General features: G+C 38.7%; 2 protein-coding genes across 2 annotated transcripts; both read left to right on the top strand.

Moving 5' to 3' along the window:
* The first annotated feature begins 2,157 nt into the window (after positions 1-2,157).
* On the top strand, positions 2,158-6,009 carry nup50 (nucleoporin 50). Its single transcript, XM_020926487.2, has 8 exons — positions 2,158-2,309; positions 2,766-2,836; positions 3,013-3,096; positions 3,229-3,427; positions 3,589-4,209; positions 4,367-4,451; positions 4,555-4,673; positions 4,974-6,009. Exons 2-8 carry the CDS (start codon positions 2,768-2,770, stop codon positions 5,171-5,173), a joined length of 1,377 nt encoding a protein of 458 aa, XP_020782146.1. The 5' UTR covers positions 2,158-2,309; positions 2,766-2,767; the 3' UTR covers positions 5,174-6,009.
* Positions 6,010-6,396: 387 nt separating this feature from the next.
* Positions 6,397-21,236, top strand: xpot (exportin, tRNA (nuclear export receptor for tRNAs)). Its single transcript, XM_055161198.1, is given in 25 exon segments — positions 6,397-6,551; positions 7,831-7,984; positions 8,196-8,278; positions 8,361-8,417; positions 8,960-9,029; positions 12,345-12,563; positions 12,966-13,150; positions 13,242-13,410; positions 15,767-16,003; positions 16,199-16,241; positions 16,317-16,500; positions 16,600-16,744; positions 16,816-16,935; positions 17,006-17,100; positions 17,182-17,251; positions 17,335-17,573; positions 17,646-17,804; positions 17,806-17,929; positions 18,014-18,203; positions 18,616-18,732; positions 18,812-18,927; positions 18,998-19,045; positions 19,115-19,186; positions 19,281-19,337; positions 19,418-21,236. Coding segments are annotated over 24 exon segments (2,913 nt in total). The 5' UTR covers positions 6,397-6,551; positions 7,831-7,897; the 3' UTR covers positions 19,445-21,236.
* Positions 21,237-21,250: the final 14 nt, after the last annotated feature.

The following is a 21,250-nucleotide window of genomic DNA, read 5'->3' as shown; positions in this document are numbered from 1 at the left end:
CTTAAACACTGTGGTACTGTATTAACTGTCATTCTTTATTAGAGATGCTGTCCCTCTTGAAAATCACATTGACATTGTGATTTGACATTGACATCAAGTCTCTTATGAGCTCCTAACAATACATTTTTAATTACTTTTATTTGTAATTGTTGCTTTTTCTCTGACAAATCACACCATATTCCTTTTGACAGCTGGTCAAGGGTCTCCTGTGGCCACTAAAGCCTACAGCTTGCTCCCTACTTTCTCAAGCACCTGTTTCTGTTTGGCAGTGCCAATTGGGATTCTAAAAGCTTGGGGAAAAGCCATGTAGCAGCATCAAAAGCTGTATCTCTTTATTCCTATTATTTTTTCTCACAAGAATGTGTCTGTTTCTCTGTGGTCTAAATGAACATTCTAAAAGAGTTTAAAATGTGACATTGTTACGACTAGAAAAATCAAAAACCTAATTTGCTACCTTATGATTAAGGGTATACAAACTTGAGTAAATAGGCTAAATGTTTCAGTTAATCTCAGAGCAGCATTTTAGTAGGTCTACTACTCTGTTTACATAATAACTATTTTATAATCTATGTGTCTCTCAGACCTTTCACTGCAAATACCTCCAAAGAAAAGATTAGGCAAGTGCCACCAGATCAAGTAATAGGCTATATAACAGGACTTTTTCAGGTCTAATGGGGTCTGATGGGTGTCAGCTCCTCCATTGTCTCCTGAATTACTGACTACTTATCTGGCAGGCCTCAGTAAGTGTGACTGGGGAGCACCCTGTCTGATACTGTGGTCAGTAATGTAGGTGTCCCCCAGGGTAGAGTCCTGTCTCCATTTCTATTCACTCTGTTCACTTCAGCTTTCCAGTACAGCTCCGAGTCTTGCCACCTGCAGATGTTCTCTGATGACTCTGCAGTGGTTGGGTGTATCAGAGATTGTCAAGAGCTGGAGTACAGGACACTGATTGCAAACTTTGTGGAGTGGTCCCAGGCAAACCATCAGCTCCCTAACGTTGACAAGACCAAGGAACTGGTGATTGACTTAAGGAGGAAGAGGACTCCAGTGGAGCCCATCACCATCCAGGGCCATGAGGTGGAAATAGTCGACTGCTACAAGTACCTTGGAGTCCAGGTGAACGACAGACTGGACTGGAGGGACAGCTGTAATGCTGTGTACAAAAAGGACATGAATAGACTCTACTTCCTGAGAAAGCTCAGATCTTTCGATGTGTGCAGTAGATTCCTGGAGATCTTCTACCAGTCTGTGGTGATCAGCACCCTGTACTTCACTGTGGTCTGCTGGGGGAGCAGCATCAGTAAAAGGAACATTGGGCGGATTGACAAACTGATCCGTAAAGCTGGTCACGTGATCAGCTGTAAGCTGGAGACATTTGTCACAGTGAGGGACAAGAGGGCACTGGACAAACTGCTCTCCATCATGGATACTCCTGCGCACCCACTGCACCAGACTCTAGAAGCACAGAGGAGCTTATTCTCCAACAGGCTCCTACAGCTCTGCTCAAACAGTGAGAGATACAGGACTACATTAACACCATACTCCATACAAATGTACAACAGGTCACCCTTAGGTAACAGATAATACTCCCTACAACTGTACAACAACTCACCCTTATGTAACAGATAATACTCCCTACAACTTGTACAACACCTCACCCTTATGTAACAGATAATACTCCCTATAACTGTACAACAACTCACCCTTATGTAACGGATAACCATATGTCCAGTCAATCATCATATCATCGTTGCACATATTATGTGTTGCACATTGTCTTGCTGTGACCTCTTGTATATAGCTGTGGTTTTATATTTTATTACTTATCATTCAATTTTATTTTGACTTGTACACTTACATTTATGTAATTCTATTTGTATAATTCATTTATATAATGTCTTATTTGACACCTTTCTCTTGCCATCTTTTTTGCTACTTATTTAGAATTTATTATTACTATTTACATTTTCGCTCTGTGTTATTATATTATATTGTAATGTATGAGCAACTACTGTAAAATAATGAGCACGCGCGGACACATACTGCTGCTTACCCACCTGCTCAGGTGGAAACAACAGGGACAAATGGACTACAACCATGGATGTGCGACTACAACTCCCAAACCACAATTTAGTTTTGTGCATGCTCAGTAGACGGGCCGCGCGAACACATGCGGATATGCCGAGGTGTAAAATGGCGGTGTGAGTGATACGAGCGTTTAGTCTAAAATACAGCGGATTTAACTCAGAGATTCTTTCTTTGTGTGAAGTAATATTTCACAGATTACTGGAGAAACAATTTACGAAAAGGTATGTGATCTTTTGGTTGTTTTAAGCTGAGACTGTCTTTAATGATTTGCCTCATTTTTGCGTTTACCATAGGCTTTAGCAGCTAGCAGCGATACAGGCTAACGTGAATCGGCTCAAATGTTGATAGCCGCGACACCAGTTTTAACACATCTTTAAATACATAACATTTGCATTTGTGGTCATGTTACGTAGATTTTCACGTTTCTCAACCACAACAATTAACGTTATAAATTCGGACATAGCGTGAGAAAATAACTTGATCTATACTGTTAATAATCGTAAATAAAACTCTTAATATGTGGCTCTGTTTTCACTGAGTTATTTCTGATTGCCGCTGTGTTGCACTTAATGCTCACTACAATACAATAAAATACATAATATATTTCCTCAAATGCCTAGTATAGTAGCCAGTATAATGGGAAATTAATGTTTAAAGTTGTCTAAACAACATTGTAGGTATGGCCAAGAGAATTGCAGACAAAGAGCTAACTGACCGAAACTGGGATCAGGAAGAAGAGGGAGAGGAGGTAAGTAATTGGGGTGGGAATCACTGTTGTCATTTTTGACAATGACATATATTGGCTGTTACTTGAATAATGTAAGAATTTTATGTTTATTTGATGAGAGTACATAATATGATCCCATACCTTTTATTATTTATCTTGTAGGTACAATTTTTTTAATTCCCTGTATTATTTTCCAGGCTGGGACGTTTTCTATGGCGAGTGATGATATTTTAAAGAATCGTGCTATTAAAAAGGCCAAGCGCAGAAATGTTGGATCAGAGGTAAGTATGCCGTCTTAACGTTCAAGTCTTATCATCCAGAGTTGTAGACATGAAAATTGTTGGTCTTATTAGAAATTTTTGTTACCAAAATGGAACATCCAACTGATTTGTAAATGTTTGTTTTTTTGCTAGGCTGATGGTGGTGGAACCTTTAAAGGTTTTAAGGGATTCTCTCTGACACCGTCGACGACAAGTGCAGGACCAAATTCAACATCTTTTTCAGGTTTCGGCAATGGTGGCAGTTTCAAAGGTTTTGGAGGTTTAAGCAATGGAAATGGTGTCCCTTCTTTTGGAACTTTCACATCACCTCCCACATCCACCACTGCAACTGGTATGAAGTTTTGCAATATGCAAATAAATACACTATATTTGCTTAGTCAATTCTAATCTGAGGTAGGTGTTAACATTTTGTGACAGTGAAATGACAGTGAAGTTAAGGGACTTAGAGCTTAGTTGCAAAATTGTAACTGACATCCCTCTTTTTGTGTTTAGCATTCAACGGCTCCGCCTCCTCTAGCATCAGTGCTGACATCACTACAAAACAGACCAATGGCTCATCCCTGAGCCCAGCTCAAAGCGCAGCCTCCAGTAGCAGCACCAGTTATAAGGAGTACAGTCGACAACTCACTGCACTTAACTGCTCTGTGCGGGACTGGATCACCAAGCATGTCAATGACAACCCATTGTGTGATCTGAACCCCATCTTCAGGGATTATGAACGCCACCTGACCAGCATTGAGAAGAAATATGGGACTGGAGCGACCGATGTCAACTCTGGGGAGAAGCCAGCAGTTCCAGCAAACACAGCTCCTCCTCCAGCTGCTTCTTTCAGTTCTTGCAGCAGCAGTCCAACTCCAGCTTTGTTCTCATTTGGGAAAGGGCCTGATGAGTTGACCCAAAACAAAACCACATCAGTTCCCACTGGTGTTTCTTTTAACTTTGGTCAGAAGGTGGACAGTACAGTTTTGTGCTCATTTGGCTCAAAGTCCACAGCTCCAAGTTTCTCTTTCTCTTCTGGCAATACTTCAACTCAGAGTCCCCTCTTTGGAGCAACAAGCTCCCAACCAACGTTGTCCTTTGCAGCACCAAAAAGTGAAAACACACCACAAACAGGTATCTGTGTTTTTACTTCTATTAGAAATATGTGATCATCCTGAACCTAATTATTAGTTATGGGCAAGTGCTCTTACAGAGATATGAGCTTGTTTTTTGTTTGTTAAACCATTTATTTTAAACATGAATTAATCAAGATATTAATTCTGTCACACAGATGAAAATGGAGATGAAGAAACTGAAGAACCGCCGAAACCTGAAGTCAAGGAAGTAAAAGAGGAAGATGCTTTCTATTCCAAAAAGTATGTCACAGTATACATCAGAAGACATTACATTATTAAATGGTTTCGCTTAGTGCATTGACTACAGTGTTTTTTGTTTTGTTTTGTTTTTTTTAAACTTCAGGTGTAAAATGTTCTACAAAAAGGATTCTGAATTTAAGGAAAAAGGAGTGGGAACTTTGCACTTGAAACAAAATGGAGAAGACAAAACTCAAATGATAATTCGAGCTGACACCAATCTGGGTACGTTTTTGGTATTTACAGTGCTACTTCACTGCTATACCTATGTCCAAACCTTGCATGATTTATTTTAACCATGATGGTGTGATTTCTAACAATTTAGAAGTCTTTTTCTGAATGAAGGGGCAAGTTTGATGGTTTGTGTGTGAGAATAGCTCCACCTGGTGGTGGTGCCACCTTCCTGCACCTTAGGCTAGTAAATGATCAAGCCTGTGAAACCATATTTAGTTCTTTTTTTTTTAAAAAGATGGCGACATAAGCATAATGTTAATCATGATATGTTGTGTCTCATTGTTTTCACAGGAAACATCCTACTGAACATCATTCTACAGTCATCCCTACCATGTTCCATGGTCGGCAAGAACAATGTTATGCTTGTGTGTGTTCCCAATCCAACCATTGATGACAAAAACCCCAGTACTCCTATCCCACTTCTCATACGTGTCAAGACCGAGGAAGACGCCAAAGAGCTCCTTAAAATTTTGGAGGAGAAAAAAGGCTAAAACTTCCTTAATCACCTTTTGGTGCATCTCACCCCTCTGCCCATATCCTCCTCTTAATTAACCCCACTGGTCTCATATTATTGACCATACCACAGTTTGTTTTTTTTTTGTTTTTTTTAAATAACACATGCACATTTGAACTGAATTCATCTCCAGTAATTTGATGGTTATACTGTGAAATATTTGTTTTTGATACATCACATGTTTTCAAGTAGGCTCTGATATTCACAGCTACATTCCACTTGCTGCTGTTTTATTAGAAATTTGGCAGTGTATCTTTTCGCTTCTTTATTTGAATTTTACTTTTTTGGAGGAAGTGGTGTTATGACTTGAGAGTGTATATCCATACAAATTATTGTACAGAGTTAGCAGATTTTGACATTTGGAGAAACTAAGTCTCCAAGTAATAGTCCGTTCAATTTGGTTTTACAAATTAAACACATGCGGTGACAGTAAATGTTATAATGGCAGAGGTTTTAGTTTAGTTTCTTTTGGAGTGTCTTTTGAATGTTTTTGCTCTGGAAACTATTTATTGCAACAGGTTCTTGTTTGTTTCTAAATGATTGAACCCTGTGTGTATGTTTCCCCATAAAGCTTCTTAAAACTATGTGGAAACCAACATTTTTACGTAAACAAGCGATCTGTGCTTTTCCAAGTGTCCTTTGTGTGGATATCATTCTGGCCTTTTAACTAGAGGCACGCTGTCATTGTCAAAGAGCAATTGTGAAGACATTTATTGGGGAATAAAAAAGAGGAAATAGCAACCTTTTATCTTTTTTAATTTCTAGTGAAGAAAATACAGTTCCATTGTGTAAATAAAATTTTATGTTTAGTGACGTTAAAGTGTTATTTGTCCATTCTCCTTTTCGCCGTGTTTCCCTGAAGATGATGGAGAAAAATAGACATAAAGTAGCAATGTTTTAAGGTGCTATCTCAGTGTTACAGACATTACACAGTTGTATCTTAAATTCATTCAATTACAGGTAGTTTTATAAATACCTACGAAAACAGGCATTCTGACTTGAGGTCGCTTCTCCACAGATTTTGCCATGCTGACATTCCAGACATTCCAAGGCAATATCTCCATGAGAAAAGTATTTGACGGATTCTGCCAGAAAAGTTTTTTTTATTGATTTATGATACATATATACAAATATACAATATATACACTACACACATATACAACAGAAAAGTTACTAGATCCATGGAGCTGCATGGATCTATTAGCACTTCCTGTGCCGGGTGTGCCCGACCCGGATGCTAAACGGATGGACACGCCGCACCGTGGCTTCTGTCGTGTGCGTGAGTTAAAAAGCGTAGCATAGACGACTTCTTCATGGTTTGGATTCAAAACAAAGGCATCTGATGTTTCGTTAAGGTGGGTATTTAAGAGCGCACGTTTTTACCTGAGAAAAGTGTAAGCGATGGTAAGGTGTCTGGCATCGTGTGATTTTTTTTTTTTTTTTTTTTTTTGTCCCCTTAGCGATGATGTGAATGAAGCAACGTTGGAGAAACATCAGTAACTAAATGATGCTAGTTGTGATCCACCCGGACTGAAAAATAAGATTTATCCTTTAAATATTTGTCCAGGGTTATTGAGCCAGATTTGCTGTTTGTTCGAATACCTTATCAACTGAAAAATATTCTTTATTTTACCATCTGGAAGACTAACCTTTAGCCTAATTTAGCCGTAGCTTGCCGTTAGCTTCCGATGCCTACGGCTTGTAACGCTGAGTTGTCAACTTTTTAGGAGTAGTGTCTGTGTCACATTTGCCAGACCATCAGTACTGTCTACCCCATGTTAACGCCAACAACAGACTGTTTTTCCATCTGAGGTGTTTTCGGTCATTAGTGCTATGTTGCATCACTCCGGTAAGAAATGACTCAGTCCGTCAAATGTGCTGATGTCGCCATAAGCTTTAACGTTAGCCCTTAGTAGTCTTTGTCATAAGCATATAAGTAGACAGTGTTTGCATATAACTACATTGTGGTACAAGATGCTATCATGAGACCGTTGTATGCAGTAATTCTCACACACACAACTTTGCTGCATGCTGCACCACGTTGCATGGAGCCTTTGAGCCTTGTGTGATTTTTGATAAAACAGGACTGAATCAGGTTTTTCTACTCTTTGAATTATGGTGATTTTGTTAGCACACTTCTGCAATGGTTCTTGCAAACTTTCCATGTGTAATAATTAGGGCTGCAGAATTAATCGAGGTCTAGATTCTCTAATACTCAGTGATGTGATTGCTTGATTGTCTTTTAATCCAGAGATCTACAGCCTATTCTGTCCGTTCAGACTTTAGAGGACATTTGTAAATGGGAATTAATAAAATATTGTATTGTTGAGGTTCAGGAGATTAAAGATACAGTACTGTGTTTTGTTTGGGTTTTTTTTTTTACAAGACAAAATGCTATTGTATAGACATTTTTGTTTAATCAGTACCCAGCCCTATGCATTATTTTTTTCATTCAGAAAACCAAAATGTCTTCTCTAAAGACTCAAAAACATGCTTTGGTTCAAATATAGATATTAATATGTACCTTAATAAATAAAAATCTATATTCTACAACAATTCTGAAGAGTTGAGTCATTGTATTGTAATTAGCTAGTCTTGCTGTGTTGATTTTAACCAGCTGATCTGTGTCAGCAGATGAGAGAGTTTCACCTGTCATCTGAAGAGAGGAGTGAATCTTCCACAGACCACAGCTAACACACTAATGGCCTGCCAGTCTGTCACTGCAGTCATGGACGAGCAGGCCCTCCTGGGACTCAACCCCAATGCTGATGCCCGCTACAGGCAGAGGGTAACCATCCTTATTTACTTTTACTTCTATGGTTTTCTCAACAAGGCATTATTTAGCCTCCAGGTACTGCATGTTATCTTAACATACTCTGTTACGTGCTTAAGAGTGTTAAGAAAGTTACTCAAAATCAAATGTATTTGAACAGTTTAAGAAAATATACTGTAAGTTGTATACTTTTAATATAATAATGTTTTGTTTCATTATCTACCAGGCGATGGCATATTTTGAGCAGCTGAAGGAGTCTCAGGATGCTTGGGAGGTGTGTGCAGAAGCCCTTGCGAAAGGAATTTATAAGTGAGTAAAGATGAAAGACTTTTTTTTTTTTTTTTTGCAGAATTATGATTTGTCATAAAATATATCTTTGATCTTTTTTCAGTGATGACCATGTGAAGTTTTTCTGTTTTCAAGTTTTGGAACATCAAATTAAGTTCAGGTTAGTTGTTGATGATAATTTCTAGCATCAAATACAACATTAAAACATGTCTTATGTCTCCATACTTTGTTAGGGCATGTTATGCATGACCTTTGTCAACTATGCAAACACAAAAATCTTATTTTATGGTGACCCAAAGCAAACTAAAGAAAAGTCAGTACTCTGTATTTATCAAATATTGTGGCTATGAGGCTTAAAAACTTGTGTACCCCTGTCTCCACCCACAGATCTTACTGGCTTCCATTTTAGACTCCTGGTCACATAGCTATTGTTAAAAAATAAAAACCTTGTAAAAGAAATTCAACTGCTTGCTACTGTGAATTGCCACTACATTTTAACATTTGTTTTACTCAGTGTAAGGAATATGTTATATGTTCAGATGTTCAGAACATCAGCACCATGAACAAATACATTTTAATTCACATGCTATGATGGCAATTATCAGTAATTATTAACCAGCTTTATACAGTCTTTCATCTGTAATATGTGAATCCCTCTCAGAGGACTTAATTATATTTTATCTTCTATTTATGTTTGTTTAGGCATGCTGGTCTGAGTGCTCCTCAACAACAGCTCATCAGAGAGTGCCTGATGAAGTGGCTCCAGTGTCAGGTACAACAACAGTACTTTTGAGGGGCTATTTTTATATGTCTTTACATGCTAACCTGTGTCAGACAGGACTGTGCATGTGCACTGTGCATAATTATTAGGCAAGTTGTATTCATGAGAATTAATTTTATAATTGAACAACTACAGTGCTCTTGGTCAACCCAAAATGTTAATAAACCTCAAACCTGAATAAAAGTAAAAGTGAAGTTTTGGCTTCCATCTATGAAAATCTATGTGTGCACAATTACTGGGTAGAATTATTACGCAACTAAATAAAAAAATGAACATTTCTCACTTGTTTATTTTCATCTGTCAGAATAACAAACAACTGAAAATGTACAAATAAACATTTCTGACATTTAAAATAATAATCAGTGACCAATATAGCTTCCTTCTTCTCAATAATGGTCATAAGCCTTCCATCCATAGTCTGACAGTTTCTTGATCTGTTGATGATCAACTTTTTGAGCAGCAGCAACCACAGCCTCCCAGACACTGTTCGGAGAGGTGGACTATTTTCCTTCACTACAAATCTCCCATTTAAGAATGGCCCACAAGTTCTCAGTAGGGTTTAGGTCCGATGAGAAAGGCATGCGTCGAAGTACTCCACTGTGTGGCTAGCCAGTAAAGGCCTTAAAGATGAAAAAAATGACATGAGATGAGACTTTTTCCTGTACCACTGCTTGAAGAAGGGGTCTTCTAAACACTGGGTAGGTTTTGGAGTTCATTTTGAGTCCATATTCAACCCAAAAAAATCCAACAAGCTCATCTTTAATAATTCCAGCCCATATCAGTACCCCACCTCCACCTCGCTGGCGTGAAAGTGGAGCTCTGTACCCATTACTGATCCAGCCACGGGCCTATCCATCTGGTCTGTCAAGAGTCACTCATCTCTTTAGTCCATTAAACGTTTGAAAAATCTGGCTTCAGATATTTCTTGGTCCAGTCTTGACGTTTCAGCTTGTGCTTCTTGGCCGAGCACTGAACACTTTGTTTTTCTGGCCACACCAAGTTGTTTGCAGTTCTTCAGAATGACAGTGCTAGAGGATAATAGGTTCCTGGTAGATTCATGTTTGATTCTTTATTTGCAATAAAACATGGTTCAGTGATCATGTCCCAATATCTTGGCAATTTCAAGAGTGGTGCATCCCTATGAAAGACTTTTTGACTTTTCTGAGTCAGTTAAATCTCTTTTTTGGCCCATATTGCCTGGGTTAGGTTCAGGAAAAGAAGCCTAATAATGCCTAATAATTCTGCACACCTTGATATGAGGGTGTTGATCTCCTTAGCCACACCCTGCCTCATTAGACAAATGCACATCAATCATCTGATATGCGTATAAGAATTCATAAGAATTCTAGTTTATACACCTTGGGGTTGGAGAATATACATAAAAACCATAATATGGTAATAATTGTGCATACAGTGTATGCTTCAAGCTTCTATTTGTGCACACAGAGGTTTTGTAAAACAGGCTACTAATACTTCGATATTTTACAACCAGAGAGATACAATATTTTCTTGTGTGTCTGTAGTACATTTGTAATGCATTATTCCATTGTTGGTGGTTTGCTGACCCCTCTGTCTTTGATTGTTAATTAACTTTATCTTCAGGTAACCATGTAGTAGTATGTTTATATACTGCTCAAAAATATTAAAAGAACAGTTTAAAAAAGCATCAGATCTCAATGTGTATAATATATCTATACAAAAATTGACAGGGCAATGTCTTGGGGACGAAAGGATGCCACATCTTTTAATGGAAATAAAATGTTCAGCCTACAGAGGGCTTAATTTTATAAACACCCTGAAAATCTAATTAAATAATGATGTCAGGATAGTCCATTTTGTCAAAATTGAATTTCTGCCACTCATAATGGTTAAAAAATCTTGTTGCTCCCATGTGCTTGTATGTCAGATTGATGTATTCTAGCTGGTAGAGGTCTGTGCGTCCCTCCATGGATATGCCTCCCCAGACCATCACTGACCCACCAGACTACTCAGGGCACCAGTGGCGGACTTGCTAATTCATCTAGCAAATGCCAGTCGATCTCCACGGTGCTGGGCGGCTGGGTGGTGAGCACAGGGCCCACAACAGGATGTGGCACCCTCAAGTCACCCTCATGAAGTATGTTTCTGATTGTTTAGGCAGAGACATTCACACCAGTGGCCTGCTGGAGGTCATTCTGTAAGGCATGGGCAGTACTGAGCCTGTTCCCCCTTACACAAAGGAGCAGATATGGGTCTTGCTGATGATTTGAGGGCCTTCTACGGCCCTGTCCAGCTCTCCTAGAGTAACTGTCTGCCACTTGAAATCTTCATGTTCTGGAGATTGTGCTGGGAGACACATTAAATCTCCTTACAACGGCACGTCTGAATGTGCCATTCCTGGAGAAGCGAGAAGAAAATTCAGTTTGTCGACTGGACCAAAGTTGGTTTGACTAAAATCTTTAGCCAGAGAAAAGAATTGGTTTGAGAGGGGAGTGAAAGAAACCATTTTTGTTAAGAAAGAGAATCCTTCTCTAAACAGAAATGGAGGATTCAGACACCATGTATCTCCTATTTACAATTCCATCCTCAAAGCTAAATCAAAACAAACAAGAGAACAATAGGTTTAGCAAGGTCAGGTCCAGAGGTGTGGAAGCTCCATTATGGCCATTCATTGTTATGCTAATTAGACCCCACACCTGCACAGGTCAATAGGCATTGACCTGAATAGAATAGCATTCTGACCAGAACTGAAGAAGCAGCTTGGATGAGCTGCGAAACGTCTTCAACCAAACCAACTTTTGTCCAGTCGACAAACTGAATTTTCTCCTCGCCATGGATTCTACCTGGACGACTGAGGGATTCTTCACACATTCCTGGAGAAGTTGGACAATCTGTGCAGTTTCTGTAGGGTTAATGAAAGACTTCCTACTCCCAGTAGTGATAATCACTTTAGCCAAAGCAGCACTAGGGGAAAACCAAACCAAAAAAGACCAAGAGGGAGAAATTTGAAATGACCTCCACCTGCAAATTTAGTCCTGTTTTAGGGGCTGTCTCATTGTTGTCACTCTAGTGCACCTATCGTTCATTTCCATAAAAAGAGGTAGCATCCTTTTCTTCCTAAGACATGGCCCTGTCCGTATTTGTAAAGATATCCATCATATATTTTTTCACATTGAGATCAGATGCATTTTCAAAGTGTTCCTTTTGATTTTTTTGGAGCATTGTATTATAAATTACATTAATTGAATCTCATGAAAACATGGAAAAATAAGTTGTGTGCAATACATTTACATGGTACTGAATAGCTGTGTCTTTTCTTCTGTGCAGCTAATTAGTCCTCAGCCTGAGAAATCCTTCATCAGAAACAAGGCTGCTCAAGTGCTGGCCCTCACATTTGTCATGGAGTACCTAACTCTGTGGCCCAAATTCTTCTTTGATATTCTGTCACTTGTCGGTTCAAATCCTCACGGTGTTGATATTTACCTGCGAACACTCATGGCCATTGATGCGGAGGTTGTGGACCGTGACATCATGCACTCACCTGAGGCAAGTCTGGCAATCATCATTATCTGTGTATATTGTTAATCAGCATATTCACCTGGAGTGTCACAATATTAATGTGTCTTACACATACAATATTATGGTATTCACAATATTTGTATCAAACAGTTTTGCAGAAATGCCCAATTTCCTGCATTTGGTGTTAATCCTTACTGTCATTTACCAAAAAATAAAAATTAGGTGCTTAATAAGAATAATAAGACGCAAAATAAGACACTTCCATAATAAGTATAAATATACAACATACAATTGTTTGGTCTGTGTATCTTCCTCTTTGTTAGTGTTCACCTTTGCTGCCTTTCCTTTAATTTATGACAAAACTGTTTAGGATCTGTTTAAGTAATTTGTGATCACATTATGTTGATCATATGCCATGTCTTGGTTTAGGAGACGCGCCGAAATACTTTAATCAAAGATTCAATGCGTGAGCAGTGCATCCCCAGTTTAGTGGAGTCATGGTTCCAGATTCTGCAGACGTACCAGCAGTCACATCCAGAGCTCACATGTCTGTGTTTGGAGGTGGTGGGGGCTTATGTGTCTTGGATTGACCTCAACCTCATTGCCAATGATAGGTTAGTTGTACATTAATGTTACAAAGACTGGGATTAATGGGTATATTGGATGAACATAGTTTTGACAGTTTATTTCTTCATATGTTATTAGGTTTGTGAATTTGCTGCTGAGTCAAATGTCCATGGAGGAGCTCAGAGAGGAAGCATGTGACTGCTTGTTTGAAATAGTCAATAAAGGAATGGATCCTGTGGACAAAACCAAACTGGTCGAGTCTTTGTGCCAAGTATTGCAAAGTGCCGGCTTCTTCAATGTGGAACAGGTAAGTCATACATTTTATACAACTTAAATAGTGCCTAAATAGTGTTGCTATACATTGTATCCACATTTTCTTAGACCTAAGCACGCCATACACTACAGGATTTTTTTTTACCTTAAACAATTTTGAAACGCGTGACAAAAAGCACAGATCAGACACAAGGAGAATCTCATGAGATTTTAATCTTAAGATTACAAAGACTACAGTGGAGAGACATCACACCGCAAGCTAAAAGTTGTGAGCTATTAAAACTATAGCACACCCCACTTGTCTGCATTAAAACAACTCGGAATGTTGTGCAGTAGTTCAAATAAATGCTTTTAATGTACAATAGGCTGTCGATAAACTTCATAGGAAGTAGAAGTGTGTTTAGTAGCAGCTGTGTGGATTTATGTGAACAGAACTACGTGAGAATTTACTCTTGCCTTTTTACTTTTTAAAGAAGGCTACAGTTGGATTAATAGCACAATTTTGTGGATTGGGTGTCATTATTTGCAAAGGACACAATCTCTAATTGATAAGAAATGCTGGAGTTTAACTTTTCAACTTTACGATGGGTGAGTAATAAAGTTGCTTAATTATTTTCTCTATAGCCTAGGGGTGGCACGGTTCATGGAAAAAAAGCCAAACCGTTCGGTTCTCTTGTCACGATTCGGGACATGTGCGTATTGCACGGTATCCTTGGTTCCCAGCATGCGCATTGTAGCCTCGTGCCCCTATGTAACCTGTTTCGCTTTGGCACAAAAGAAGAGGTGTGGAGGGTGCGTGCTGCACGTCACGTGTAGAAATGGCAAGTAGGAGAGGAGGGCCACCTAGAAATGGAGGATGCGCCCTTGTCGTTACCTCGTGAAACCACAGCCACGCGTCAATGCAAAGACGGCTCCGACAGCTTGAGCAGTACTTACATGCGCAGCACTGGCTCTGTGTTTGTCATTGGGAAAGCCGATCAAATTTGACACGTTTAGCCACTTGTATCAGGTCTACGGTGAAACTAACAGCTGAACAGGCTTGTATTTAGAGAATAATAAGAGAAACTTCAACTCTTGCCACCTTCAAGTCCTCCTTAAGAGTGGCTAAAGAAAAACCAGACTTGTGGACACTTTTAGTATAGATTTGTTACTTGTTTTTGCTTTGTTTAAATTTGTGGTGTTACCTGCCTAGGGACTACAGATGGAAATTAGCAGTCTTGCTATAATCTGGCATATTTACACTGCAATGTTGTAGATGTTCATTAATATGCACTGTCCCTATTAATTAATTAATTAAATAAATAAATAAAATAAATATTTACCTTCTGCACAGGGTGACCAGGGCCAATGCAAGGATTTCAAAAGTACATTTTAAAGTGCTAATGAACAGTCTTTCTGGACCTGGGCTCTTTCACATGACACAGAACTGCCCCAGGAGCACGTTGGGCTGATGGTAAACGCACAAATACAACAATAGATGCTCTATATGTATTTTGACAGGGATATGCACCTACTCATGTAGAGCGACAAAAAAATAGGATGGATCCTATTTTCTGAAATCTACACACGCATGATACGCTGCTCCATATGCACATCTAGCGCTTACAATGAAGCCGCCCTCATTCACTTTCCACGCATTCCACATGTTGCAGTTTTTACGCTCGCGTAGGGCAAAATACACGTGCAGTGGAGCCAGGCCCTTAACCTTGCAGCCCAGAGTGCAATCTCACTAAACCAAGTATCCCAACTCCTGAGGAGGGTTAGGAAGGTGGTAACATTTTTTCACCGAAGCACAACAGCTGCCTATGTCCAATAATAATGTGCTTAAAGTCAAGTCAAATTCAGTTTGTGCATGATTACATTACTAACTATAATTTTATCACTTTTTTAATGCTGTATCCTAAATTGTGCATAATTAAGTTAACATAGCATATGATGAAGTGTATTTCTGGAGATTAAAGGTTAAAAAGAAAAAATGACAACAAGAACCATACAGAACCGAAAACCTTGACCGCGATCCGAGCCGAACCGTAAATTTTGTGAACCATGACACCCCTACTATAGCCTGAGTTTTGTATCTTGCGCCTCGGTCTGTCATTCCCCTGGTGCAGTAGCTGTGATGTTTTGTGATTACGATGTGACAGAGCAGCTCATGATTTCACTGATACCACACACAAGGAGTGTAGCAGATAAAAAATTGCATACGAAGATCCAAAGTTGGGTTTTTACCTTCCCGAAGTCAGGAAAAGAGCAAATAAGGTCCTAAATTATCCTGTAGTGTGTGGCAGGCTTAAGACAAATAAGGGAAATTACTTGCACATGGACGCTCACACATTACAATATAATGACAAGGGTATTTGGAAAAGCATTTTAAAACTTTGTTTCACTAGGAGGAGGATGTTGACTTTCTGGCAAAGTTTTCTCGGTTGGTAAATGGTATGGGGCTGAGTTTGGTGCAGAGCTGGACTAAGTTGGCAAAAGCTGGAAATGTAAAGGAGGCAGCTGACACTCTCCAGGCTTTGGAGGCCAAAGTGCCACTGTTGCTGCAATTGTTGGTGCATGAGGATGATGATATCTCAGCAAACATAGTGGGCTTCTGCTATGACTACCTGCATGTCCTCAAACAGGTGAGCTCACCTTTTGTGATTAATGAAATCAATCTTATTTGTGTAGATGTTAAACTTACAACATACAAAACAGCACTGCACTCCACATTACACAGTTGCAGATTTGTCCTGATTGCCTTGGCCTCTTCACAATTTCTTTCTTGAATGTAAAAAAAAAAAACAGTAGTGACTCATTATTTGTATATATTCTTGTAGCTTCCTCAGCTGACAGATCAGCAGAAGGCAAATATTGAGGCAAGTTTTTTTTTTTTTTTTTTTAATACACATTCTTTACTTTCTTCAAATACATAATTAATACGTGTTTTACAGGCAGTAATGCTTGCAGTTATGAAAAAATTGACCTATGACGATGAGTACAACTTTGAGAATGAAGGTGAAGATGAAGCAATGTTTGTAGAGTACCGGAAACAGCTGAAGATGCTGTTGGATCGTTTGGCTCAGGTGTCCCCCGAGCTTTTGCTGGAGGCTGTACGCCGAGTCTTTACCAATGCCATGCAGTGAGATATTTATCCTTTTAACTTTTTTTTTTTTTTTTTTTTTTTAACTGAAACTTAAATTTAAAAGATGAACCCACCTGTCTCCTTTTTTATTCATAGAAATTGGCAGACAGCTCCATTTATGGAGGTTGAAGTGGCTATAAGGCTGGTGTACATGCTTGGAGAGGCATTGCCTGCATCTCATGGTGCACATTTCTCTGGAGACACAGCAAAGACAAATGCACTTCAGGAAATGATGAGAACAGTACGTTTTGAGGCATCAATATAAATATCAATATGTTATGATTATCAACTTTATTTTTTAATATCTCGCAGTTGGTGTCCTGTGGCGTGAGCAGTTATCAGCACAGCTCAGTGGCTTTAGAGTTCTTTGAAACTATAGTACGATATGATAAATTCTTCATAGTGGAGCCTCAGCACATTCCTAATGTTTTGGTAAGTGAATCCTGCAAGTCTTCCAACAGTTGTGTTTTTTCTATTTTTAAAACATTCGTGTTTTGCACAGATGGCATTTCTGGACCAAAGAGGACTGAGACACAACAGCCCTAAAGTCCGTAGCCGAGTAGCTTACCTCTTTTCCAGATTCATCAAAACTCTGCAGTAAGTCTTTGCTGTAGGTTTTAGTTTATATAAATATAGCGCACTAAGATTTTAACCTTTTTATCCCTTTTTCAAAACCAGTAAACACATGAATGCCTTTATTGAGGACATTTTGACCAGGATCCCAGACCTGCTTGCACTTGCTCCACCTGTATGTCATTAGGGTTACTGTAAGGAATTCTCAAATGTAAACTGCTGAAAAAAATCTGAAAACCCTTTTCTTACATGATTTAGGAAAATGGTTTCCCGGCACTTTTAACAAGTGATGATCAGTTGTTTATGTTTGAGACTGCTGGCATTCTGATCGTCAATGGTGAAAGTCCAGTGGAAAGGAAACAGGCAATGATGAGGAGTCTATTGACACCACTGATGGAAGCTTTTGGGTTGCTTCTCGCCAAACTGCTGCAGGAGACAGACGAGGAGAGACAGGCTGCTCTTGCAGACTGCCTGAGCCATGCTGTGGGCTTTGCTAGGTATGAATTGAATGTAGTATCATATTAACACTGCTATGTCCCAGTATTCAATGAGCATGTTGCATTTGCTAGCCGCACCAGTAAAGCATTCAGTAACAAACAAACGGTGAAGCAGTGTGGCTGCACTGAGGTCTACAGAGACTGCCTCCAGACCTTTCTTCCTGCCCTGAGTTGCCCTGTTCAAAGAGGAGTGCTGCGCAGCTCTGTGCGCTCCTTCCTCCATCGAATGATCATGTCTTGAAGAGGAGGTGCTGCCCTTTATTCCATCTGCTTCTGAACACATGCTCAAAGACTGTGAGGCTAAGGACTTGCAAGAATTTATTCCACTTATCAGCCAAATCACTGCAAAGTTTAAGGTGAACATACAAGTTACATGTTATAAAACCTTCTGTCAACACAACCCTCATGTAATTCCTGAACCATGTTTGTCCCCATGACAGAGGCAGGTGTCCCCCTTCCTACAGCGGATCTTCATGCCACTTGTACTTGCCATTTTCGAGGTGTTAGCCCGACCAGCGGAGGACAATGATCAAGCAGCTGCCTTGGAGAAGCAGATGCTGAGGAGAAGCTACTTCAGCTTCATTCAAACTATAACAGGAAGTGGAATGAACGAGGTGATGGCCAATCAGGGTGCGTAACATTGACACTATATAATGGCTAAAATTGATATTGAATGTGTTAGCATTTTACACGGTAAATATTTCTAGTGCTGTGACATGTACCAGTTAATTCATACATGCTATGCCTTTCTTTCTTGGAATTCTGTCATTGTTTTAAAGGGTTAGGTATCATAAGTACTTTTTAATTCAGCCTAAACCCTTTCGGTCATGATTCATTGGGTTGTAGTCTGTTTTGTTTTGTTTTATAGTGCTGCAAAATGAGCGAATGAAAAACTACTGTGTTGAGTTATCAAACCATAGTTGTGATTTCACGTAGCACATTGATTGCTGAAGCCTCAAATCTGTTTCTATAATATACATATTTAATAATAATTGCAAACATTTAATTAATACATGTTTTTTTTTTTGTTTTTTTTTGTTAGGTGCAGAAAACATTGAACAGGTTGTGTTCACAATCATTCAGGGGGCTGTTGACTTCCCTGACCCAATTGCTCAAAAAACTTGTTTTATTATCCTTGCCAAATTAGTGGAGCTGTGGGGTAATGGAACATTATAATGAAAGAAAAATATAATTTTTTATTGCAGTTTTATTAAGTCATGTTCTGGTTATATTCTCAGGAGGGAAAGATGGCATGGTGGGCTTTCCTGACTTTATCTACAAAAACATAGTTCCTGCTTGTTTCATGGCTCCTCTTAAACCAACCTTTGACCTCTCTGATGCTCAGACAGTGCTAGTAAGTGAGCTTTAAATACTCCTCATAAAGTTGCCCCCTGTGCCTTTTTTAAAATGTTTGTTTTTTGTAGACGCTGTCTGAGTGTGCAGTTACCCTGAAAATGATTCATCTCAAACGGGTAAAATGAGCTAATTGTGTTTTTCAGTGGCTAATGTATTGAACTGGTTTATTATTATGTCTGTTTCAGGGACCGGAGTTTATCCAGTTTCTTCAACAGGAGTATTTACCCTCTCTTCAAGTGTCTCCTGAGATATCACAGGTACCATTGGATTGACCAGTCACTCGGTTAAAAAGATTGTGAGAAGAATTGTTTTTAGCATTGTTTTTACATTTGCTTTTAATCCCATTCCTAGGAATTGTGTCATGTGTTGCAAGAACCAGACGTCAAAGTTTTGAAAACCTATTTGAAGGTCAGAATTACGTTGCTGCATTTAAGTAAAAGCTTTGTTATAATAGATTTATTTACACATGTATTGTTTTATTTTAACAGGCCTTTTTTCAACAAGCCAGGCTGTAGAATATTAAGGCTCATTGTGACTAAAGGAACACTTCACATGTGTTTTTTCTTGCCACTCAACTCATCAGGAGCTGCACTTTAAACACGTCACATGGTCCAGTCTGTTAGGGTGACAGAAGAACAAGAGGAGAGGGCCCTCTAGTGAGACGAGCTGTCCGCCATTCAGACGTCAGAGAAGCTCTGGTGCAGGCAAACATTGTGGAAAGTGAAGTTTGTGTTGAAGATACTTGTAGAAGTAAACCTGGGAGAACAATTATCCTAACATTTTAGGATCTATCAAATATAGCTTTATTCTAGTCCAAACGTTAAGAACTACAATACACATTAGGGGGCTGTTGTAATGTGTTTGTTTCCACAAATGTGGACAAAAACAAGGGCTGGAAATGTATTTTTATTTAAAACATATCTGAGTTGTTTTTCTTTGGGGAAAAGAATTTCATGTTTGAAGTGAAACAAGTGCTTAAAGCTTAAATGACCTATTGGGAACATCATATTTCCCAGTTTAAATGTTTACTAAGATCCTTAGTTAATCACCATTCACAGTAGTTGGGTCTCAAAACTGTGATTAGTCTGCCTTTCTGAAGCGTTAATACCAAGTGTTGGGACTGATTAATTTCAAGACAGAGATGTGAGATAAAATTAAATGTAAATAAGAGTAAGATGTCAAATTGTAAATAAGGTTCCCAGGTTTATTTTTTTAATATTTTTATGGAAGCTCATTTGTGCCAGAAAATGGAAAAAAAAAAAAAAAAGTTCAAATTGATATTCATAGTACAATTATATCACAACCTTAACCTTTGATTGTCAAGACTGAATATGTACAACAGCTAATGTATTTTACTACTTATCACTTACCAGACTCAAATGGGCTTCCTAAAATATACAGATCTAATCTCATAGTTTTGATCCCATGTACAGTTCGTGTACACTTAAACTTGTACAGAAAGAAGAAATTACCTTCAAGACGTTTTTCATGACAATTCAAGATACTTCATTATGCAACTCTGCATGATATACTGTGAAGGAGCACTCTTTAACATTTAAGGCAAGGCCATAAATTAATACGGCGTCCGCGTGGCAGCCGAAAATTTATTTCAAAAACATTGTCCAGATGTCTGCCTTTTGAAATGGTTTTAACCACAATACCACTATAACAGCAGCATTGTTGCTCACACAAAAATTATACTTTCGAAGAGTTTTTTTCCTCTCTCTCATTTTCAATCTTATGCATAACCAGATCACCCAAATTTCATTTTTTGGCACCACTTTTCTCTGAAACATAACCTGGTTTAAAAATGTGATAAACACATTTTGTCCTGTTTGGTGCTTATGATATAACCTGGTCTATCTAGGATTTGTGTTACATACAAAACATCTCTATTCTTTTACTCAATTACAGTCGATACAAGAGGAGCAGACAGCAAAACTAACTTGACAATGCCATGGTTTTGCAAGTTACAATAATCTGCAATTGCTATACTAAATGCTTTTCCTTTGACATTGTGGCTGTATCGTTCATTTCAGCTAAACTCCCTGATAAGTGCATGCATATAAACTCTTGATTTCCCAAACCAAAGTTACAAACAATTTAAGACATCAGTATGCATCACACATCAAGCCAGATATGTAATTGTGTTTTTCACCAAGTCATTTTTAGACCGATGGCTTTTGTTTTTTTTTGGGCCAATTTTATTAGAAATATAGTGCTCCCAGTTTTGTTCTATTAAGACATGTCCTTGGTCCACTTGAACTTCAACTCCTGTTAGAACCAATAAAGTGTTTAATCATGAAATGGTGCTCTTTATA

Source organism: Boleophthalmus pectinirostris, unplaced genomic scaffold (assembly GCF_026225935.1).
Source record: "Boleophthalmus pectinirostris isolate CB_2022bp ecotype Guang Dong unplaced genomic scaffold, ASM2622593v1 HiC_scaffold_39, whole genome shotgun sequence".
Taxonomy (NCBI): Eukaryota; Metazoa; Chordata; class Actinopteri; order Gobiiformes; family Gobiidae; genus Boleophthalmus; species Boleophthalmus pectinirostris.
Note: the sequence above shows the minus strand (reverse complement) of the source record. Positions and strands in the feature narration are given on the sequence as shown.

Coding starts and splice junctions, on each gene's coding strand:
- nup50 (XM_020926487.2), top strand. CDS start 2,768: ATGGCCAAGAGAATTGCAGACAAAGAGCTAACTGACCGAAACTGGGAT. Junction 4,452..4,554: donor GATGCTTTCTATTCCAAAAA/GTATGTCACAGT, acceptor TTTAAACTTCAG/GTGTAAAATGTTCTACAAAA. Junction 4,674..4,973: donor TCGAGCTGACACCAATCTGG/GTACGTTTTTGG, acceptor TTGTTTTCACAG/GAAACATCCTACTGAACATC.